The 18,525-nt window shown below is 36.2% G+C and overlaps 2 protein-coding genes across 4 annotated transcripts in view; both read right to left on the minus strand.

The window, feature by feature from the left end:
• Positions 1-8,833, minus strand: part of celf3a (cugbp, Elav-like family member 3a) — an 80,178-nt gene extending 71,345 nt beyond the window's left edge. For all 3 annotated transcript variants that reach the window (XR_015516172.2, XM_087294935.2, XM_087294934.2), the window contains exon 1: positions 6,809-8,833. The gene's annotated coding sequence lies outside the window, so the exon portion shown is untranslated. The remainder of the gene's footprint in view (positions 1-6,808) is intronic.
• The window catches only part of rprd2a (regulation of nuclear pre-mRNA domain containing 2a), a 32,718-nt gene continuing 20,459 nt past the window's right edge, over positions 6,267-18,525 (minus strand). The window contains 9 exon segments of the mRNA NM_199922.1: positions 6,267-8,832; positions 9,825-10,013; positions 10,315-10,626; positions 10,707-11,061; positions 12,992-13,167; positions 13,282-13,408; positions 13,532-13,593; positions 13,701-13,834; positions 16,223-16,352. Of these exon segments, the coding sequence (NP_956216.1) occupies positions 7,169-8,832; positions 9,825-10,013; positions 10,315-10,626; positions 10,707-11,061; positions 12,992-13,167; positions 13,282-13,408; positions 13,532-13,593; positions 13,701-13,834; positions 16,223-16,352 (3,149 nt within the window). The 3' untranslated portion in view covers positions 6,267-7,168.

The following is an 18,525-nucleotide window of genomic DNA, read 5'->3' on the forward strand; positions in this document are numbered from 1 at the left end:
TAAAACTATTGAAATTTAAAGGACAAATTGTGTCATTTAGAGTTTAATTAACTGAGTAAAATAAACCAAAAGAAAAGAAGATGTGGCATGTTTTCAGAGATATTTATAGTCTTTTTTAGACAACACAGTATCAATGTTTTAACCCTTTAGCTGCCCCACCAGGGGAAAAAAATTGGATTGCAACTCCTATTGTCGCTAGTTAAGACATGCAAAGCATTTTTTTTCAACACATCCCATAATTTCTAAAATATCAACCTCTACCAAATGGTTGATACGTCTGTCTATGGTAAAAGTACCGAAATTAATCCACACGCTATAAAAAATCAGAAAATCTGAAGTGTAAGATCAATTTATTTTAAAAAAATAATCAAAATAAAACATTTTTAACACAAAATAAATCACTTTATTTTCTGAAGACAAAATATTTCAGATTCTCATTCAACATGTTTTCTTTTATACAATAAACCCAAAACCAAGTGTAATAGTGTAACATGATCATGTTTCTTTGATTTTTTGTAAACCAACACGCTGTGTGTGTAAACCATTGTTTAAAATGATTATAGTTTAAATGATTTGAACAGCCATGATTTAAAACAGTTAAAACATTGTGAAGCGTTTTGGTAGAGCAGGCAGTTAAAGGGTTATTAACTTCAGAAAATTAACATTCAATATTATTTATTAATATTAATAACATTGATCGTCTATCACAACACATAATAAGAGTTGGTATTCTGACCAATTTTTAATTTCTGCGATAGTAAGCTCTAAACAGTAATATTTCTATTTTAATTTTGGAAGAAATGTTAATAGACCTTTATAGAACAAAACAAACATTGACATTGTATTCAAATCTAAAGCTAATTAATCTAATAAATGCAGAGAAACTGAATTTTCAAGTGGTCTATATACACTGAAATAAAAAAAGTTTATTGATTTTTTTGTTAAGGTAAGAGGTTTAGTTAGGGTTGATGTCATAGGCTAAAGATAATCAAAGTTATAGACTAGCTATTGGTTAACATTTTAAATGGAATATTATTTTTGTACAGGAAATTATTTAAATCAAATGTTATTTACAGGAGTCCTATTAAGTGCATTTTATCACCATCTTTTATCACCAGAACCTTTTCACGAAACAATCTCTGACGCATTAATAAAATACACTGAATAAAATAGTTAATTGGATTTACTCTTTTTTTTTTAACGTAAGTGGTTGCCAAAGTGGTTTATCAAATAAATCCAATGAATCAGTTTTTAAGTACACACACACACACATACATATACATATATATATATATATATATATATATATATATATATATATATATATATATATATATATATGTAGGCCTATATGTATGTATGTATGTATATATATAGCAATTTTTTAAACTGATAAATAATTTAAAAACTGGCTCAGATAAGGGTGGATCAAATTCAGCATTGAATCCCACGCATATCATGCTGCTGTGGAAAGTTTAGCATGAGCAAATGAGTGCTGAGCAAATGTTCCACTGTTCTGACCCTGAACACTGCACTCGCTTTTTGTTTTGCAGACGGGGGCGTGGCCGTAGCCTCATATTTAAATGAGCCGTGTTCCGTAAATTAAAAGAGCTGATTGACCTCAGCATCGCTATTAAGCCTTTTTTTCGGTCTTGTAAACTTTTATGGTGTATAATTAAGCCACATTAAATACATGTTGGGCATGTCAAAATAATTATTTTTAATTAGCCTAATAATAGATGATTTATGACAATAAAAACTACATTTACATCTATATATTTGGCAGATACTTTAATTTATACAATGCGATTACATAACATTAGGATGTATACATGCATGCATAATTTATTAATTACTTTCAATTTAATTAAAAATAATTAATATTTTTAAAAAGAATGTTCCTGTTTAGCAATTTTATAAAAATATTAAAATAATTTTTCTCTCACAAAAGGCGTTTTTATTTTCACACCCACAAAAGTTTTAAATTCAGTAAATGTATGACATCCATTATGAGCCATTGTTAATTTTAAATATTGGAGTGCTTCACATAATAAACCTTGCTTTATTTTATTAATACGTCAGACGTTTAAAATAACACCTTTGCCTAATATTTTGCGAAAAAAGTTCTGAATGATGATAAAATTAATTTAACAGGATTCGACTTAAATAATATCCTGTAGGAAATATTATTCATATTAAAATATCAACAGGTTAATCTATAATTTTGATCATTATTAGGCTACGGCATATCACGCCTAATTAAATGCATATTACGTCTGTAAAATGTCTATTACGAACTATTGGTCGGATTTACTTAAATAACATTAATTTAAAACCCAATTCTACTTTTAAGATCGATACATTTGATTTACGTGCTAAATTATCAATCCTGAGGTATTAATTATGAATTCTGAGTACCCAAGGTTATTAAAAGGACACGACGGTGTTAGTAGAAACTTTTTGCTAGATTTATATTCATTTAATAGAATTTGGGTAAGCCTATGTTTTGCTGCATCAATCTAGGGGTGTTAAAAGCCCTTGTCTTCACGCACATCTGCTCGTGTCCATGACAGACTGAGACGACACTAACAGAACATCAACAGGTTGAAAATCCCTGGTATGAAACTATCAAGAGTTGTTTCCTTCCCTCCGACTATTTGTTGTTATTATTTGCACATCACTAAAACGAACAAAATGATGCATTATCTAGGTCAGGGGTGTCCAAACCAACACTATCTCACTATAAGAAAGTTACTATAGCAAGCCTAGTGAGTCCTTGATTAGCTTCAGGCGTGTTTAATTGCGGTTGAAGTAAACTACGCTGGACGGTTGCCCTCCAGGACCGAGTTTGTACACCCCTGACCTCGGTTTGTTGTAACAGCGTGACATTCAGGATTGTCTCCCTCTGCTGACGATCATTTGTAATTACACTATTTGTTAACTAAACTACAACTGCCAACAAGTGGTCACGTTTTATAAAGCGCACTGTGATATTTGTAGCTTTTGATACGTAAACTGGCCAAAAAGTTTTAGTCGTAAATAGTTTAGTGTTTAAGAGCAATTCGGTTTTTTTTACCTTCATCATTAAAGGGATAGTTCACCCAAAAAAACTAAAATTCTGTCATTTACTTATCCTCCACTTTTTCCAAACTTAGAATTTCCTTCGTCTGTTAAACATAAATAAATATATTTTTTTTTCCCTGAAATCCATTGTGTTTTGTTCCTATATAGCTATTTCAACAGAAGAAACATCAAAAGTTAAGAAATACATCAGTGAGAGTAAATGGTGAGTAAATTTTCATTTTTAGGTAAACTATCCTTTAATCGTTTTTATTATGAATTTAATTATTAATTTGAGCCACATACAGACTCTGAAAGATCTTTCTAAATTCAACAGCATTTTTTGTTCCCATATTGATGTAAATGGCTGCCTTTTCAACAGAAGTGAAAAATAAATAAATAAAAGTTTAAAACTATTTCCGTGAGAGTAAATGGTGAGTCCATTTTCAATTTTGAGTGAACTATACATTTAATTGTTTAAATTATTTAATCATTATTTGTTTTTTATGTTACAGAAGGATTTTGGATTGCTAATCTTTTTTTGTTTTTTACATCTATGGGAGTTTTTTACCTTTTACTGGCATTGATGGTTTCATAAAAATGTAACATTTATGAAACCTTTCTGTTGCACCAAAGGTTTTTCACAATGAAAAGTTCTTTAAAGTGTTTAAATGTTCTATGCACAAAAAGGCTCCTTTAAGATTTTACTGAAAAGTTTACTGGAGAACTAAAAATCCAAATGTCATTGAAATCCTTTTTGTCTTTTTTTATTATTTCACCTTTTAGATTGTTAAATAATTGTAACAATGTTTAGCTCTTGCTTCTTTTTCATTTCGATAAAAGAAAAAAGGCTATTTTAAAACCAGTTTCCTGGAATGTTTTGTGTTTGCGAGTGTGCCAGCATTTTTAAAATATTTATGTTCTTACATAACATTAGAGTGGAATTAGATCCGTCTTGGCATACTGCTCAATTGTGGCCTATTGGTCAGAAAACATCTAGCTGTACCATTTGAATTTCAATACATTTTCTATTTTGCTGCTGTGTTTAACTAAACGCATACACTTTTATGCTTTTACACTTTTAACCCTGATCTGACTCAAGAAGTTGACGCTACGAACATCCACTTGTGCCTAATGCAATCAAACACAACTGATCCTTGAGGTTAAGCAACAAAAAACTTGAAATATAAGCTGGTTATTACAGCACATTTTGTAAGCCTAAATTAAGGTAAAATCGCAATAAAATATGTAAATCGTGCTCCAGACCCAGACACGGTGTGATCATTAAGACTTATGTAAATAATGTATGTGAAAGTTTGTAGTTTTTTAAAGAATAGTTCACCCATAACTGAAACACTGCTGACAATTTACTCCATGCTTGCTTAGATTTTTGTTCTCTTGAACACAAACTATTTTAACCATTGCAGGAAGTATTGATACCCACTATATAGGGCAGGGGTGTCCAAACTCGGTCTTGCTTATTTTAGTTCCAACCCAAATTAAACACACATAAACAAGCAATTGAAGCTTATTCTAGATATACTAGAAACTTCCAGGCAGATGTGTTGAAGAAAGCTGGAGCTAAACTATGCAGGACACCGGCCTTCCAGGACCAATTTTGGACACCCCTGATATAGGGGGAAAATACTTTGAACTCAATGGCTACCGGTTTTCAACATTATTCAAAATATGTTGTTTTGTATTCAACAGAAGAAGGAAACAGATGAGAGTGAGAAAATTATCATCTTTGGGTGAACAATCCCTTTAAGTCACAGGTGTAAAACTCCTGGAGAGCCGCAACTCTGCACAGTTTAGTTCCAACCCTAATTAAACACACCTGATCAAACTAATAGAGTCCTTCAGGCGTGTTTGAAACCTACAGGTAAGTGTGTTGGACCAGAGCTGGATCTAAACTCTGGAGGGCTGAAACTGAAATTAACACCCCTGATTTAACTAAATCAAGGGTGTCCAAAGTCGGTCCTGGAGGACTGGTGTCATGCAGATTTTAGCACAAACTTGCCTCAACACACCTGCAAGGATGTTTCTAGAAAGCCTAGTAAGAGCCTGATTAGCTAGCCCATGTGTGTCTGATTGGGGTTGGAAATAAACTTTGCGGGACACCGGCCCTCTGGGACAGAGTTTGGACATGCCTGAATTAAATACTCTGCAAACCAGAACAGAGTATGCAACAGAATCACTTGTAGATCTCAGTCAACCGAAAGTGGAGCTGGAACAAATTACAGAATGTTTTGAGTAAAGAAGGTATGCAATGTAGCACCAAATGACTATAGAAATTTAGATTCAGATGATTATAATATTCTTTATACAATTCTGTATTCCTGCATTTTGTTTACGATTCTGCAAAAGTCTCAGTCATAATTAAAATAACCTACATCTACAAATACAACTTAAGTAATTATATTAGTTATGCGATTAAACGTCTCTGGTTTTGCTTCGAGAGCAATTACATATAGTGTGCTACAATTCAGTCACATAAAAATAATATGGTGTAAAAAGGTTTATTTACTACATATGCACTGATTTTGAGATTTTGGCTTGTGAAAAGCATTTGCTTCACAGTACAACTCATAATTGAACTTAAAATGATGTGTGTACTTGCATCGTAGTAGTATACCTGACTTAGATTCATTTAGCTTCTTTAGGCATTAGTTGTTTCCATGAAAACGCAAAGAACATCACGTTTTATCTCAATTAATGCTAATTACAACATGGCTTGAACTTATCTTAAGTCCTGCATTCTAAATTAAAGAGCCAATTACCATTATTAACATGATATATGCAACGGTTGAGCTAAGACATGCTCAAGCACACTAGCTGACTCAAAGGGAAAATTTGATTTTTTTTTAATGCTATGTGAGAAGATTGCGGTTTCTAAAACTGAGTGTGTGTGAGGCTTAGTTTTAGGATTTTCCCATTAAAGTAAACAGAACTGTGTCTTGGATCCCCAAAAAAGCTGCCCAGAGTTGCTGCAAATATTTCAAGTAAACGAACGGACTTGTATTTAGTCAAGACTAGTTGCAGGCATTCAGCTACTACAAATTATCTGTGCGTGTTTTAACGTTGAACACATTTTATTGTTAAACATCAGTGTGCGCGAAACCGTTAAGATCAAAGAAATCAGTCACTGAAGCAACTGAGATGAAAAGACTCAAAGACATCATGGTTGAGACTTCACACCCTCACACTTTTTTTTTCCAAACACATCTTTATTTAAGTCAGTACAGTAAAAGCCTCCAGGAACTGAGGGAGGCCATGATGATTCTGCCGGACAGCTTCATTTCTTCTGCATCTTCTTCCACTGTTGGTAAAAACGACTAGTCGCTGTACACCTCAGCATTTTACCTCAAAGTGGTAAAGATTAATTTCTCTACACTGCTGGTTTGTCCAAGAAAGACGATAACGAAGCTGAACTAACTATTAGCGGTACATTAAATTCTATGTACAAAATAAGATGTGGTGAATTAAAACTATCAGCTTTGCATAACAATTTAACTTGATCATCAGTAGAACTTAACTTTGGAAGTAAAAAAATATTACATATCAACTTTAATTAAATCCAACAAAAAAACATTTCTTTCCCGAAGACATTCGCGAGATACGTGCGTTAACATACTAACTAAGGGAAAGGACATTTTTGTATTAACCTTTCTACTATATTTTCCATTGAACTAGATACAAAATCTACAGAAGTTAAAGAAGATTTAATGAAATGAAATAGAATAACCACCTCTTGTTTCGTCTGCCTTCAGATTCCATCTCATTCCCCAGCATTCCTTGCCAGACATTCTTTCCATTTCCCTGCTCCAGAGCTCCTTGACTTCATCTGGCCGCACAACTGCTCACGGTTTACATGTCTTCATGTTGGAAAAGAACAACTTGCTCGAGAGTTTCTAGTGATCTGGATGCATCCCCTTGGTTACTTAAATAAATTTGTTCTTCTCTATTGTAATTCTGTAAGGGTGTTCGACACCTTACACTTGCCTCATTGTCCAGAGCAACCATGATCTTACTGACAACCCATCCACTTCTTTACTTGCTCTCTGTGACATGCACTTGACACCAAAGCAGAAGAATCACATGAGACACTTCAGTAATGTGGAGGCAAGTAAGGTCTTTTGGGTGGGTAAAAGGGACCCCTGACTCTGGGAGGCCCACCAAATGGTGGGCCAGGTCGCTTGCCTCTTGGAAACGGTGGTTCATGGTGAACCGGGGGTGGTCGTCGAATTGGCCTAGGGGGAGGATAGTGTCCAGGGTGTGGTGGACGAACATGGTGTGGTGGTGGAGGTCTGTGCTCCATGTGAGGAGGAGCCCTTGGAGGGGCACGTTCTTCAGGGTAATACTCTTGTGCATGAGAGGAAACTGAGTGCATGTCATAATGAGAGGGAGAGGGGCTACGTTGTGGATGGTCATAGTACGTGTCAGCGTATGGATCTTCAGGCAAAGGTCGAGGAGGACTTTGGGCTTCATGATAACTCATTACCGGAGGAGGACCACCAATGTGGTGATGGGGTATACTTGGAGGGTGTTGCAGAGGTGCCCTTGGTGGATGTTGATGGTTATAGTCCATGGGACCATTCGGTGGGATTTTGGAAGCATGGTGTGGTGCATGAGCAGAGTGAGCAATCCTGTCCCCATGTGGATGGAAGGGTCCCTCCTTTGGAACCTCATGAGACAACTGTTCATAATCAGACTTTGCTGGGATATATGAGCCATCAACACCACCTCGTTCTGCATCACCAAAAGGTCCCGGCAAATCCCTGGTGGTGTGTGGTGCATTTGCCCTCAAAGAAGAAGCTGCAGCCATGAACTCTTTGGGTGGAGGTGGAAGCTTTGGGATAGGTGGGAGAGGTGTGGTGAAGAAGGCAGGTGCAGTTAGATTCGGTCTTTGATCTTTGGAAAGGTATGGGTCTCCACCATATGTGTCAGAGTTGGGCAACACATGCCTCTCTTGACCATCTTGATAGGCATAGCTACCTTCCGCTAGTTTAGGATTTGGTGCCACATTATGGATTAGAGGGTTTTGTCTCATATCTTGAAGCAGCATACTGGATCTTTCAGTGGCTTCTAGACTCTCTCTTGAAGATTGTTGGTTACTGGACATTAAAGAGGAACGCATTGCTTCCATGCGCTGATGACGCTGAGCTTCTGCCTCAGCAAGAGAGGGTACAGAGTCTTTTATTGATGCAATCGTCTGGTGAATCTCTGGAGCTTGTGCATCTGCATGAGCAATTTGGTCCTGCCAAGACGAAAGTTGACAAGTTGATTTAGAGTCTGTGGATGCTGTTTGTCCCTGCTGATATGGGAATGGCTCTGATCTGGGATCATCCATAATTTCATCTTGTGTTGGTGTAGCTCCAGCTTCATCTCTTACAGGGGTTCCACCAAGGTTCTCTGCACTTGCTGAAGGACTATCAACGGTTCCCTTGGGCCATGGCAATACAGAAGGAAAGCCCAAATTAAAGCCTTTCAGTCCTGGGTGTACTTGGAGAAAGGTATCAATCTTGGAGTCCAGAGTAGGGTTGAAAGAAGAGTTAGGATTTACTTTCTCATTCACCACATTGGACTGCAAAGTCGAAGGAGCAACATATCCTTGTGAAGTGGTGTCACTAGTCAATGGGACACTAGTTGGAGTAGGTATGACTTTAGGAGGTGTATGAGATTCTTCTGTAACAGGCGTGGTCAGGGATTGCTTTTCAGAATTTGAATTTGTAGGGGTCTTTGCAGCTGGGTTGTTTAACAAAGAGGACAGACCTGAAAGGGAATTGCGGAAAGAAAAAGATAGGAGTAGGGGCACAAAGGTCAGCAGATTTGTTTAAAGCACACACACACACACACACACATTGTTTAAACACGTTTCTTTTCTAAATATCATCAGCTGAATCTGATAAAACTATGCAAAGTTTTATATAATATGTAGTTTTAAGTCAACATGAAACTAAATTCTTAACTCTTTAACTTCGATAATCTGAAAATCTGAATAATTATTTAATTTAATTTTTTTTAAATAGCATGATAGGGACTCACAGAATAAAGATACAGCTGAATTTGAGTTTGTATTTGAATCTGGAGGACTACTCTGCTCCTGAAATGCTACCTACCAGACATCAACATTTGGTAAATACAGATCAAGCTCACCCTTAGGAAGATCTTTATGTCCCAGTGTCTACGTCACTTGCAATGCTTTATTTATTTTTCAGACTGACTGTTAATTCTCATAACCTTTATCAAATTAATGCTCACAAGATTTACGACAATCTAAGAAGAAAGTTGTTGCAAAGGTTTAGCAGTTATTATATTTTAATGAAATATAAAAAAGTTAAACATGTCGAACAGAAATCTTTAGGAACTTCACGATTTTATATGAATTCTGAGGGTCAGGATTGGATTCCAAAACTATTCTTCACCTACATTTTTGCTATTTCTTTACATTTCACTCAGAATTTACCCAGAGCTTCACCGAACAAAATGTGTTTCTAGTTCACACCCGCATAGGTCTGCATTGTCACAATCTAGTTTGAATACAGAACCGATTCTGAACTTCTGACAACCGATTCAGAATTGCTAGATTAAGAACAAATCATTTGATTGATTCTTTTTCTCCCACCCCTATTCAGAATAATGTATTCTGTTCAATACTAGCGTGCATTTGAAACTTATGTTGACTTAAAACAACCCTTATCGTGTAAGAATTTACTATCATAACTTTTCGGCTCCTCAAATAATCTTGCATTTCCAATTCTCACCATGAAAACCCCCAAGGCTTTGTGTTTTGGAAAGAGCACTGAGCAGAGTGTTGGTGTTGATGTCCACCCTTGAGAGAATGCTGGTCAAAGGGTTGGCTGGAGGGGCAGGAGTAGTAGGAGTCTTCTGAACTGAGGTTGGAGTTGCAGGTACACTCGGGGAAGACCGAGATACAGGACTAACTCCAACAGCTGCAAAAGGGACAACATAGCTTAAATGCATGACATTGCATACAAAACTCATTTGTTCCATAACGTCACATGATATGCAATCAAGTGGTATGAGCTCTTATTTTACTTTTAACGTTTTTTCAACGCTTCAATGACAGATTCCTTAAAAAAATACAGGAAAGTTGTTGAAGAATATGAGCAAGACACCAAAGGCAACATTTAAGCTTGTATCCTTAATTATGACCAGTCACAGTTATGATATTAAATAAGCTGTTTTAACCTGCATCTAACATGCTGTACAAATTAAATAACAATATCTCACCTGAGTTCTTCATAACATTTGTGAGTGTGCTGAGGATGGAGCTGATCTTGCCAAGATCAACACCAGCAAGGTTCACTGGAAGTGTCTGTGTGGTTGGTGTGGTGGGTGTAGTTGTTGCTGCTGCTGCTGTAGTTGTTGTTGTTGTTGTTGTAACAGCTGTAACTGAGGACTGAGGAGCTAACTGGGGAGCTGTAGCTGGTGGTGTTGCAATCTTCTCTGTCTGTGTGACTTCATTTGTTGGCAGGGACTCTGTGACATTTGGAGTGACAGGGGACTCTTTGGACACAACAGTTTGGGCTTCACATTCCTCTACTGTAAAGAGGAAAACAATAAAATGATTGATTCTACCAATGAAAGAAATCAAAAATTATTTTGCCAAGGTTTAATGGTACCTATAATGGCAGGTGTTTCTGTCTCCTCTGCATCCGAGAGCTCCATATCTTCTACGTCACGATTGTCTTTGTCTCCCATAGAGACACTTGGTGGTGGGGAACCTCCAGAAGATGAGAGAGGGCTAGGAGCATCAGCCAAAGCAAACAGGTCTTCTTCCATTGCCTGCCCATCCAGGTCTGGGTCTGGGGTACCAATTCTTTCCAAAGCATGGAAGGGGGACTCAGAACCCGTAGGGGAAGGGGCGTCTTCAATAGGGGAGGGAATGGGCGAGTCATCTGGATCAGGTATCATTGTCTTCTGTGCATCAAGCTTCCGCTTAAGGTGTGAAACTCGGTTTGCAAATGTCTCATAAGCCTAGGATAGGCATGTTTTAAAGAGATATCAAATTAGTTCCAACTATATTTCATTAAGTATACATTAATAATACTGGAATATCAACAAGTATTAAGCAAAAAGAGTATACATTATTGTTTAAATGTCTGAGGTTATGCTGTGTTCACATCAGACGCTGCATGTGTGGATAAATCATGATATTCGCACGTAAATAAATGCGTAAACATTTAGAGTTTACGCATCAAATTCGCTTTATTCGCACGCCAAATTCAGTTCACAACAGTCGCAGATTTGCGTCATGGCCAGGGCTTCTGCCTATTGACTCTACATTCATTGCTAAATTACTAACATTGATTTTATTGAGAGAATAGCTGTGTTTTATTTCCTTTAGTAAGGCTAAAAAACAGCGTAGAATTGCTCGACATTGTGTTTGAGTCCACTAGATCCTTTCAGAGGTAAACCTAGCTCTGTGAGCTCATCAACTCCTCTAGAAACTATACCTAGATAATGGAAGCTTTCAGCGGTGCTTCAGACTGAGCCGAGCCAAGTTTGATGAACTGCTGCTTGGTGTTGGCAAGAGAATTTCACCTCGGGACACCAACATTTGGCACTACGTCATAATCACTCTTCTACAACGCATCGCTAATGTCCGCTAAAATGCATCCACACGCAAAAATCATTTGTGCCGCCTTATTTGCGTGAAACATGCTGCAGGATGTCTAGTCGAGTCTTTGCATTGACTTAACATGTAAATCACTCGCGCTTGATGCTTCATCCGCATCTGGTGTGAAGGCAGCATTAGAAGTAGAGAGAGAGTTTTGAATTTATTCAATTAATCTCTGGCTACTTCATGGCAAAACTAGATCAAATTTACAACATTTATAAATATCACTTTTTATAATAATAAAAAAAACTATAGAAATACATCAACAGCAATAAAGAATATATAAGATAAAACACATAATAGTAATATACAAGATAAAAATCAAAACAGTTCAGGTTTACTTTTGATAAAAATAGCACAATTTTAGAAAGATTAACAATTAAACACATTTAATTTAAAGTCCAGATAAAAATTGTTATCTGATAACATAACAAACAGGGCATTGCTGTATGTTTGTATGTTTTCTAGGGTTAGAAAGCTTTTAAAGAATATTGCTGTGTGATGCAAGCAAGGGACATTGTATTCATTTTTTTTTTACATGGCGAAAATAATCAATTTCTTCTTCATTTAATTGGATAAAAAGCACTTAATGCTCAAAACCCAGGCCTAAATACATTTTCAATTATAACCACAAAAAAAAATAAAAATAGAGTCAACCTTGCAGAACCAACAGCCACAACCGAAATTATACCAAAAGTTAAATATTTTAGTTATTATGTCTAAAAACGTTCATTGTACAAAACCATTTAGGTATTCTTATATTAAAAATAAAAAACCTAGTTGTCACAGAAAGGACACTCAGAATAGTCAGGATGTATTTTTGTTTTTGTTTTTCAAATTCAATTGTGGCACAATGCAGCAGAAACCACTAAAAGCATCAAATGAGCATTTTGTCATTTCATCTGAAAGTGCTTATATAAAAGAGTTTCTTTAATTTGTGGACTGCAATCATGAGTCTGCTAGAAAGCCTGGGCCTGCTGTAAGTGAAGAGAGATTAAGAGCTCTTATTGAAGCCAACGGAAATAATTAGATTTCATAAAGTCCTTTTTGGAAATATACATAAAACAACATTTTACTTATTTCCTACTCTAACATTTAATTTGAAATGACCTTATGGTTTTCTACATTGTTTCTAGACTAGCAGCGTGGAGAATGTGGCAAAATCTGGCAGTGTGGCAAAAAATGCCTCAAATTAAAAATTGTAAAAATCTTTGCTATTATTAGCACTATTAGTCATTAAAAATCATTTCAAGCAAAAATAACACCAATATGATCTCTGATACTCACTTTAGCCACAATCTTGACCTCTTTATATTGCATCTCATAGAATATGTCTGCGTTCTCCAGAGCTTCCATCAAGGCAGGGCCTTTTTTAACCTCTCCATCGAGAAAGGAAACAAACTCCTGTAGCTTCATGCTTCCATCTTCAAAGTCCTTAGAAAACCTTTTACCTCCTGCTTTGTCTAAAGAAAACCAGAAAAAAACGTACACACAAGCATGAAGACACACTGATATAATGGAGGATACAGATCCACTTGTTACAAATTCAGAATATTACAAATATTTTGTTTAAGGACCTTTCAGTTTCTTCAGAGCCTCTGTGCTGCACACATCTACTCTCATTGCAGCTAATTGTTTTTCTTTGAGCTCAATTTCATCCATCGACTTCCTGTACTTGGACAGATGCTCGATAAACGTTGAGGGCTGATGGGTAAATATGAAAACAAGTATGTTAGAAGACATAAAATTAAAAACTATAATTTAAAAACATTTTGCTTGAGCCAAAGGGCCCAAACAATTAATAAATTCTGAGTATCAATTATTTACCACAAATTCAGCAACAATCTTAGACTTCAGGGCTGATTTAGAGTTAACTGGAGCTGGTTGAACTGAAAAAAAAAAAAGTGTCAGGAAATCATAAGAATTTTAAAAGTCTTTCCTTTTATTACAATGAAACAAACAGTTTTAGCACATCCTTAAATGTGTAAAATCACACCTTTCACTGGTTCTTCTTTCCGAGCCAAACTATTCCTCAGTTGACTGATGAATTCCTCTGAATATACATTTCGTTCTTCCCAAATGGACAGTATCCGCTCCACTGACTTTTTCACTTTAGCATCCTTTGTGGCTCTGAAGGTTAAATCACAGACATTTACAGAGATTCACATTGTTAAGCAATTCACACAATGCAACACAAGTCTGATTTTGGAGAATAACTTTCATTCAATGTGTCATATTTAATACAGCATTTATAATACAGGATTGGGTGAAGCAGTGGCGCAATAGGTAGTGCTGTCGCCTCACAGCAAGAAGGTCGCTGGTTCGAACCTCGGCTCAGTTGGCGTTTCTGTGTGGAGTTTGCATGTTCTCCCTGCCTTCGCGTGGGTTTCCTCCGGATGCTTCGGTTTCCCCCACAGTCCAAAGACATGCGGTACAGGTGAATTGAGTAGGCTAAATTGTTCGTAATGTATGAGTGTGTGTGTGAATGTGTGTGTGGATGTTTCCCAGAGATGGGTTGCGGCTGGAAGGGCATCCGCTGCGCAAAAACTTGCTGGATAAGTTGGCGGTTCATTCCGCTGTGGCGACCCCAGATTAATAAAGGGACTAAAGCCTGGTTTATACTTCTGCGTCAAGTGACCGGCGTGACCACGCGTAGCTGTGCATTTATACTTCAGCGCGGTCTCTGTTGGTCTGCATTAACACTTCCGAAAAACTAGTTGGCAGTGAGGTGTAAATGTTTCTCTGTGTCGAGTTTCTTCTCTGCTGTTTTGCTTTTCCTGAACACTTCCTGGATGTATAAGTGGCTCAAACTCGCTCATTTTGAGGCAGGAACCGGCGGACTTGCAACAACTTTAACTATGAGGTAAACACAAAACTAAACTTTCCATCAGGAGTTCCTTCACGGGACTCCACACTTGTAAACAATTGCTCCATTGGGCTCTTGTCCAGCTCGCGCCATTCGCGTGGCTCTCAGTCCCACCCAGACTCGTCAGCGCTACCAAGCCGACCAATCACAGAGCTTGCGCTACGCGTCGTTGCGACGTGTAGTTACAATTTTTGAGAGGTGCACGTCAACGACGCCGACGGCCACGGCGTAGGGCTATGCATCAGCGCCGTAGCATACGCCGGCGTTTGACGCCGAAGTATAAATCAGCCTTTAGCCGACAAGAATATGAATGAATGAATAATACAGGATTTATAACATAGTTAAAAGCACTTTCGCATCATACAAAAGTACTTTTTCAGTCATTTTAAATTATATGTATATGGAGATTATTCAACTAATGCCGAGTTTAAACTGCATGATTTTAGCCCCGAATTTGACTTGGTGACAGTTTTTGAGAAATTTCAGACAAATGCCTAAAATCACAGGTAAATCGGTGATCGTTCATGTGAGTGAAAATCACACAGTGTGAACTATCAAGTCAATCTAAGAGAATCGCAGATGAGTCGCCAACGCCTGTGAGATATTCGGTGTGCTAAATATCTGGAGCTGTCGACGATTCACATCATGCCATGTGAAATGTGTTCTTAATGAAAAGTTCAAACCGAGGTAAGCAAAATAATTACATTTTCTACTCCACTAAAGGCCACTTTCTTATTATGTAGTAAATAACAAACTACATACTACGTGACCTTGTGTTGTTTCCACGCCATGTCTTGCGAGTTTGGACAAAGTTGTTGACGATTCTTCCTTTTGAAAAGTCATGCAGTGTAAAACCCCGTCGCCAATCAATCTTGTAGTGTAACCAAAGCAGCGACAAAACGTTACCCCAGATAGACATGCAGTATGAAAACACCCGTGACACGACTACTTTGAAAATCATGCAGTCTGAACTCGGCATAATACTGTCAATCAGTTTACTTTGGAAATCATATAGATTGTTTTGATTGAGCTTGCCATATGTCAATCATTAATCAATTGTTTAAACTGTGAAAATGAAAAAAATATCTGGTAATTGGATTGGTTTATGGGTCGGGGCAAGTTTAGGAACAGAAAATAAATACACAATAAGGCAATACAGAGCTGTGCATCATCATTATATCAGTGAGAGTTTGACCGGTCCTAGTACTAAACCTTGTGTTACTCCATGCTAAACCTGAGGCAGACATGACAACTCTGCATTTTTTCTGCTACAAAAAGCGGACCAATGAGTATGATTTGAACAATACCACTGTAATCCCACTACCGGCACCAAGAGTGTTCTATAAAAGAAAGTCATCTAAAAAGAATGCTGTGGCCAATGGTGCAGCGCTAAGGTCAGAGAGAGTCCAGAGAAAAATCATCTGTAGCTCTGATGAGTGCAATTTCAGTCCTCTGAAATAGTATAACCCTGGCTAAAAGTCTTTGCAAGAATTAAAATGTGAAAGATATTTCTTTCATTTTGACAGATTGGAGACACATTTATATAGAACTAAAACCACTAAGAAATTAAGTGTCCTGCAGGCATGCAGTGGAGACATAGTCTGTGCTTGAGTGTAATCAGGTTAAGGTCACACTGACGAAAGCAATCTCACCTGATGAGGTGCATAGCTTCTGGCAACAGATCAGTGAAGGTGGTGCGGTAGACTATGGCATTCTTCCTTTTACAGTTCTGAATGACATCATTCGCCAGATAGAAGAGATTGAGTCGATGTGATGCATCAGCTGGGGAAAGAAGGAGGAATTGTTTAACTTTATTATAAAACAATACGTTTAATGGTCCATTTACAATAGCAAGACCTTTGTCTAATTTTTGTGCAGATTAGGCATGGGACGATAACCGTTTTCAAGTTATACCGCGGTTTGGAAAAGTCAAGGTTTTTAAAACTGCTAAAATTGTCTGTGATACCGTTCCTAAGGTATGTGTTTTATTTTTGTGTGTTGTGAATAAATCTGTGTTTTTGAAACTAAGGAAGAAGCAGAAGCCGATGATTCATTTGAATTGTTTACTGCTTCAAAATATTTAAAATGTTTCTCAAAATAAAATATATTGTGTTCGAAGGGAGAAAAGTTTGAGTTTTTTACCCAGACATTTAAAAAGAAAATATCTTAGATATTTGCAGTAATCACAATACCATGAAACAGTGATATTTTTATCCAAAGTTATTATACCGTCAGAATCCTGTACCGGCCCATGCCTAGTGCAGATTGCTAAACCATAATGAAGCGTTATAGTTTATGCCAACACAGGATATTTTATAGGAAATGACAAAAAAAGTCATGCTACAGTCTCTTTATCTACTGTAGCACGTGCTGCACATACTTTCACCCAGCCAACAGTATATGGAGACTTCATCACCAAAATAAAACAATTACAAACTGTTATAAACTATTCACATTTAAAATTTAATTCACAAAGCTGGGAGGAGGTCAGTCCAGACTCTCCCCAAGGCCCTGCTCTGGTTTTGGAAATTCGAAAACAACCTAAAACAAGCGTGGCGGATAATGCCAATAAAATTTTAAGTGTGTTTTAACCAGCATAATAACAGCTTTTGGTATATTTGGTAAATAAAAAATAAAAAGTTAAATTTATAAATAGCGTAAAATTACCAATTTTATTTACATTAAAATACATAATTGTCATTTTATTTAATAATGCTTTTTATTTATTTTTTTTAGCAGATTTTTACTGTTTTCTTGTTTGGCATGGGCCGGTATATGTTTTGATGGTGTGATAACCTTGGATAAAAACATCACGGTTTTATAGTATCACTTTATTGTGATAACTGCTCTAAAATAAGTTACTTTTAAATGTCTGGGTTAAAAAAAAGTTTTTCTCAATTGAACCCATTAGATTTTATTTTAGGAAACATTTATAATATTTTGGAACAGTAAAAATGTCAGGATGAATTTTAAATAATTAATTGACTTCTGCTTTCTTACTTAGTTTCAAAAACACAGATTTCTTTTTCAACGCACAAAAATAATAAATAAAAAACACATACCTTTGGAACGGTCTCACAGAGAATTTTACCAATTTTAAAAATCTTGACTTTTTCTTTTATAACTTGAAACCGGTTATTGTCCCATCTCTAATTCTTGTCTAAGATTAAAACAATAATTTTTAATTTAATTATTTTTATTATTAATAACAGATTAAATAAGTATAGAGAATTCAAGATTCTTCCAACCAATTGAAGATTCTGAAATAACTATTTTTTTAAGTCACAATGGTAATTTTTTTCCAAAAGCATTCAATATGTAACGTCATCAACTCCTTTACAGAAAGTAATATAAGGCAGTACCTAATTAGAAATGTATCAGAAACCCCATCTAAAAAAAGTATTGTTCAGGAAAAAAAAGTGGCAAAAGATTAAGAAAAACACTTTTACTTCTAATATATAAATTAAAGGCATGATAATAGTCATTACACTTTAATAAATCACAACAGCAGAAAAGTTTTCTTTTTTTAACCACAAATTGTTTCCATAATCTTGAGAAATGAGATTAATGCAGCTTATACTGTCCAGAGAGGAACATCACATGCTTTCTAGGTCCACAAGACAAAATAAAAGTGTTCTTCTACATACAGTTTGCATCAGTAATTATTAATTTAAATCAAGTGTACCTTATAATATATTAATAAAGTTAAAGCTTAAAGAAGCCAGATTACAAAGCAAGTTAATTTCAACAAAGAATTTAAAGCAGAGTATTGACAATTTAACAACAAAACACTAAACTAAACCCTTTTATCTGGCATCGTAACACCCAGCTGTAAATTAAAAGAAATTTTGCTTCAGGAACAGAATATTTAAATCAAAGAAACTGGTCGAAAAAAGATATTTGATACAATTGGACGTTAAAGGGATACCATATATCCCATGGGTAACATGAGCTG

This window comes from Danio rerio, chromosome 19, assembly GCF_052040795.2.
Source record: "Danio rerio strain M-AB ecotype USA chromosome 19, GRCz13ab, whole genome shotgun sequence".
In the NCBI taxonomy this organism is placed as follows: domain Eukaryota; kingdom Metazoa; phylum Chordata; class Actinopteri; order Cypriniformes; family Danionidae; genus Danio; species Danio rerio.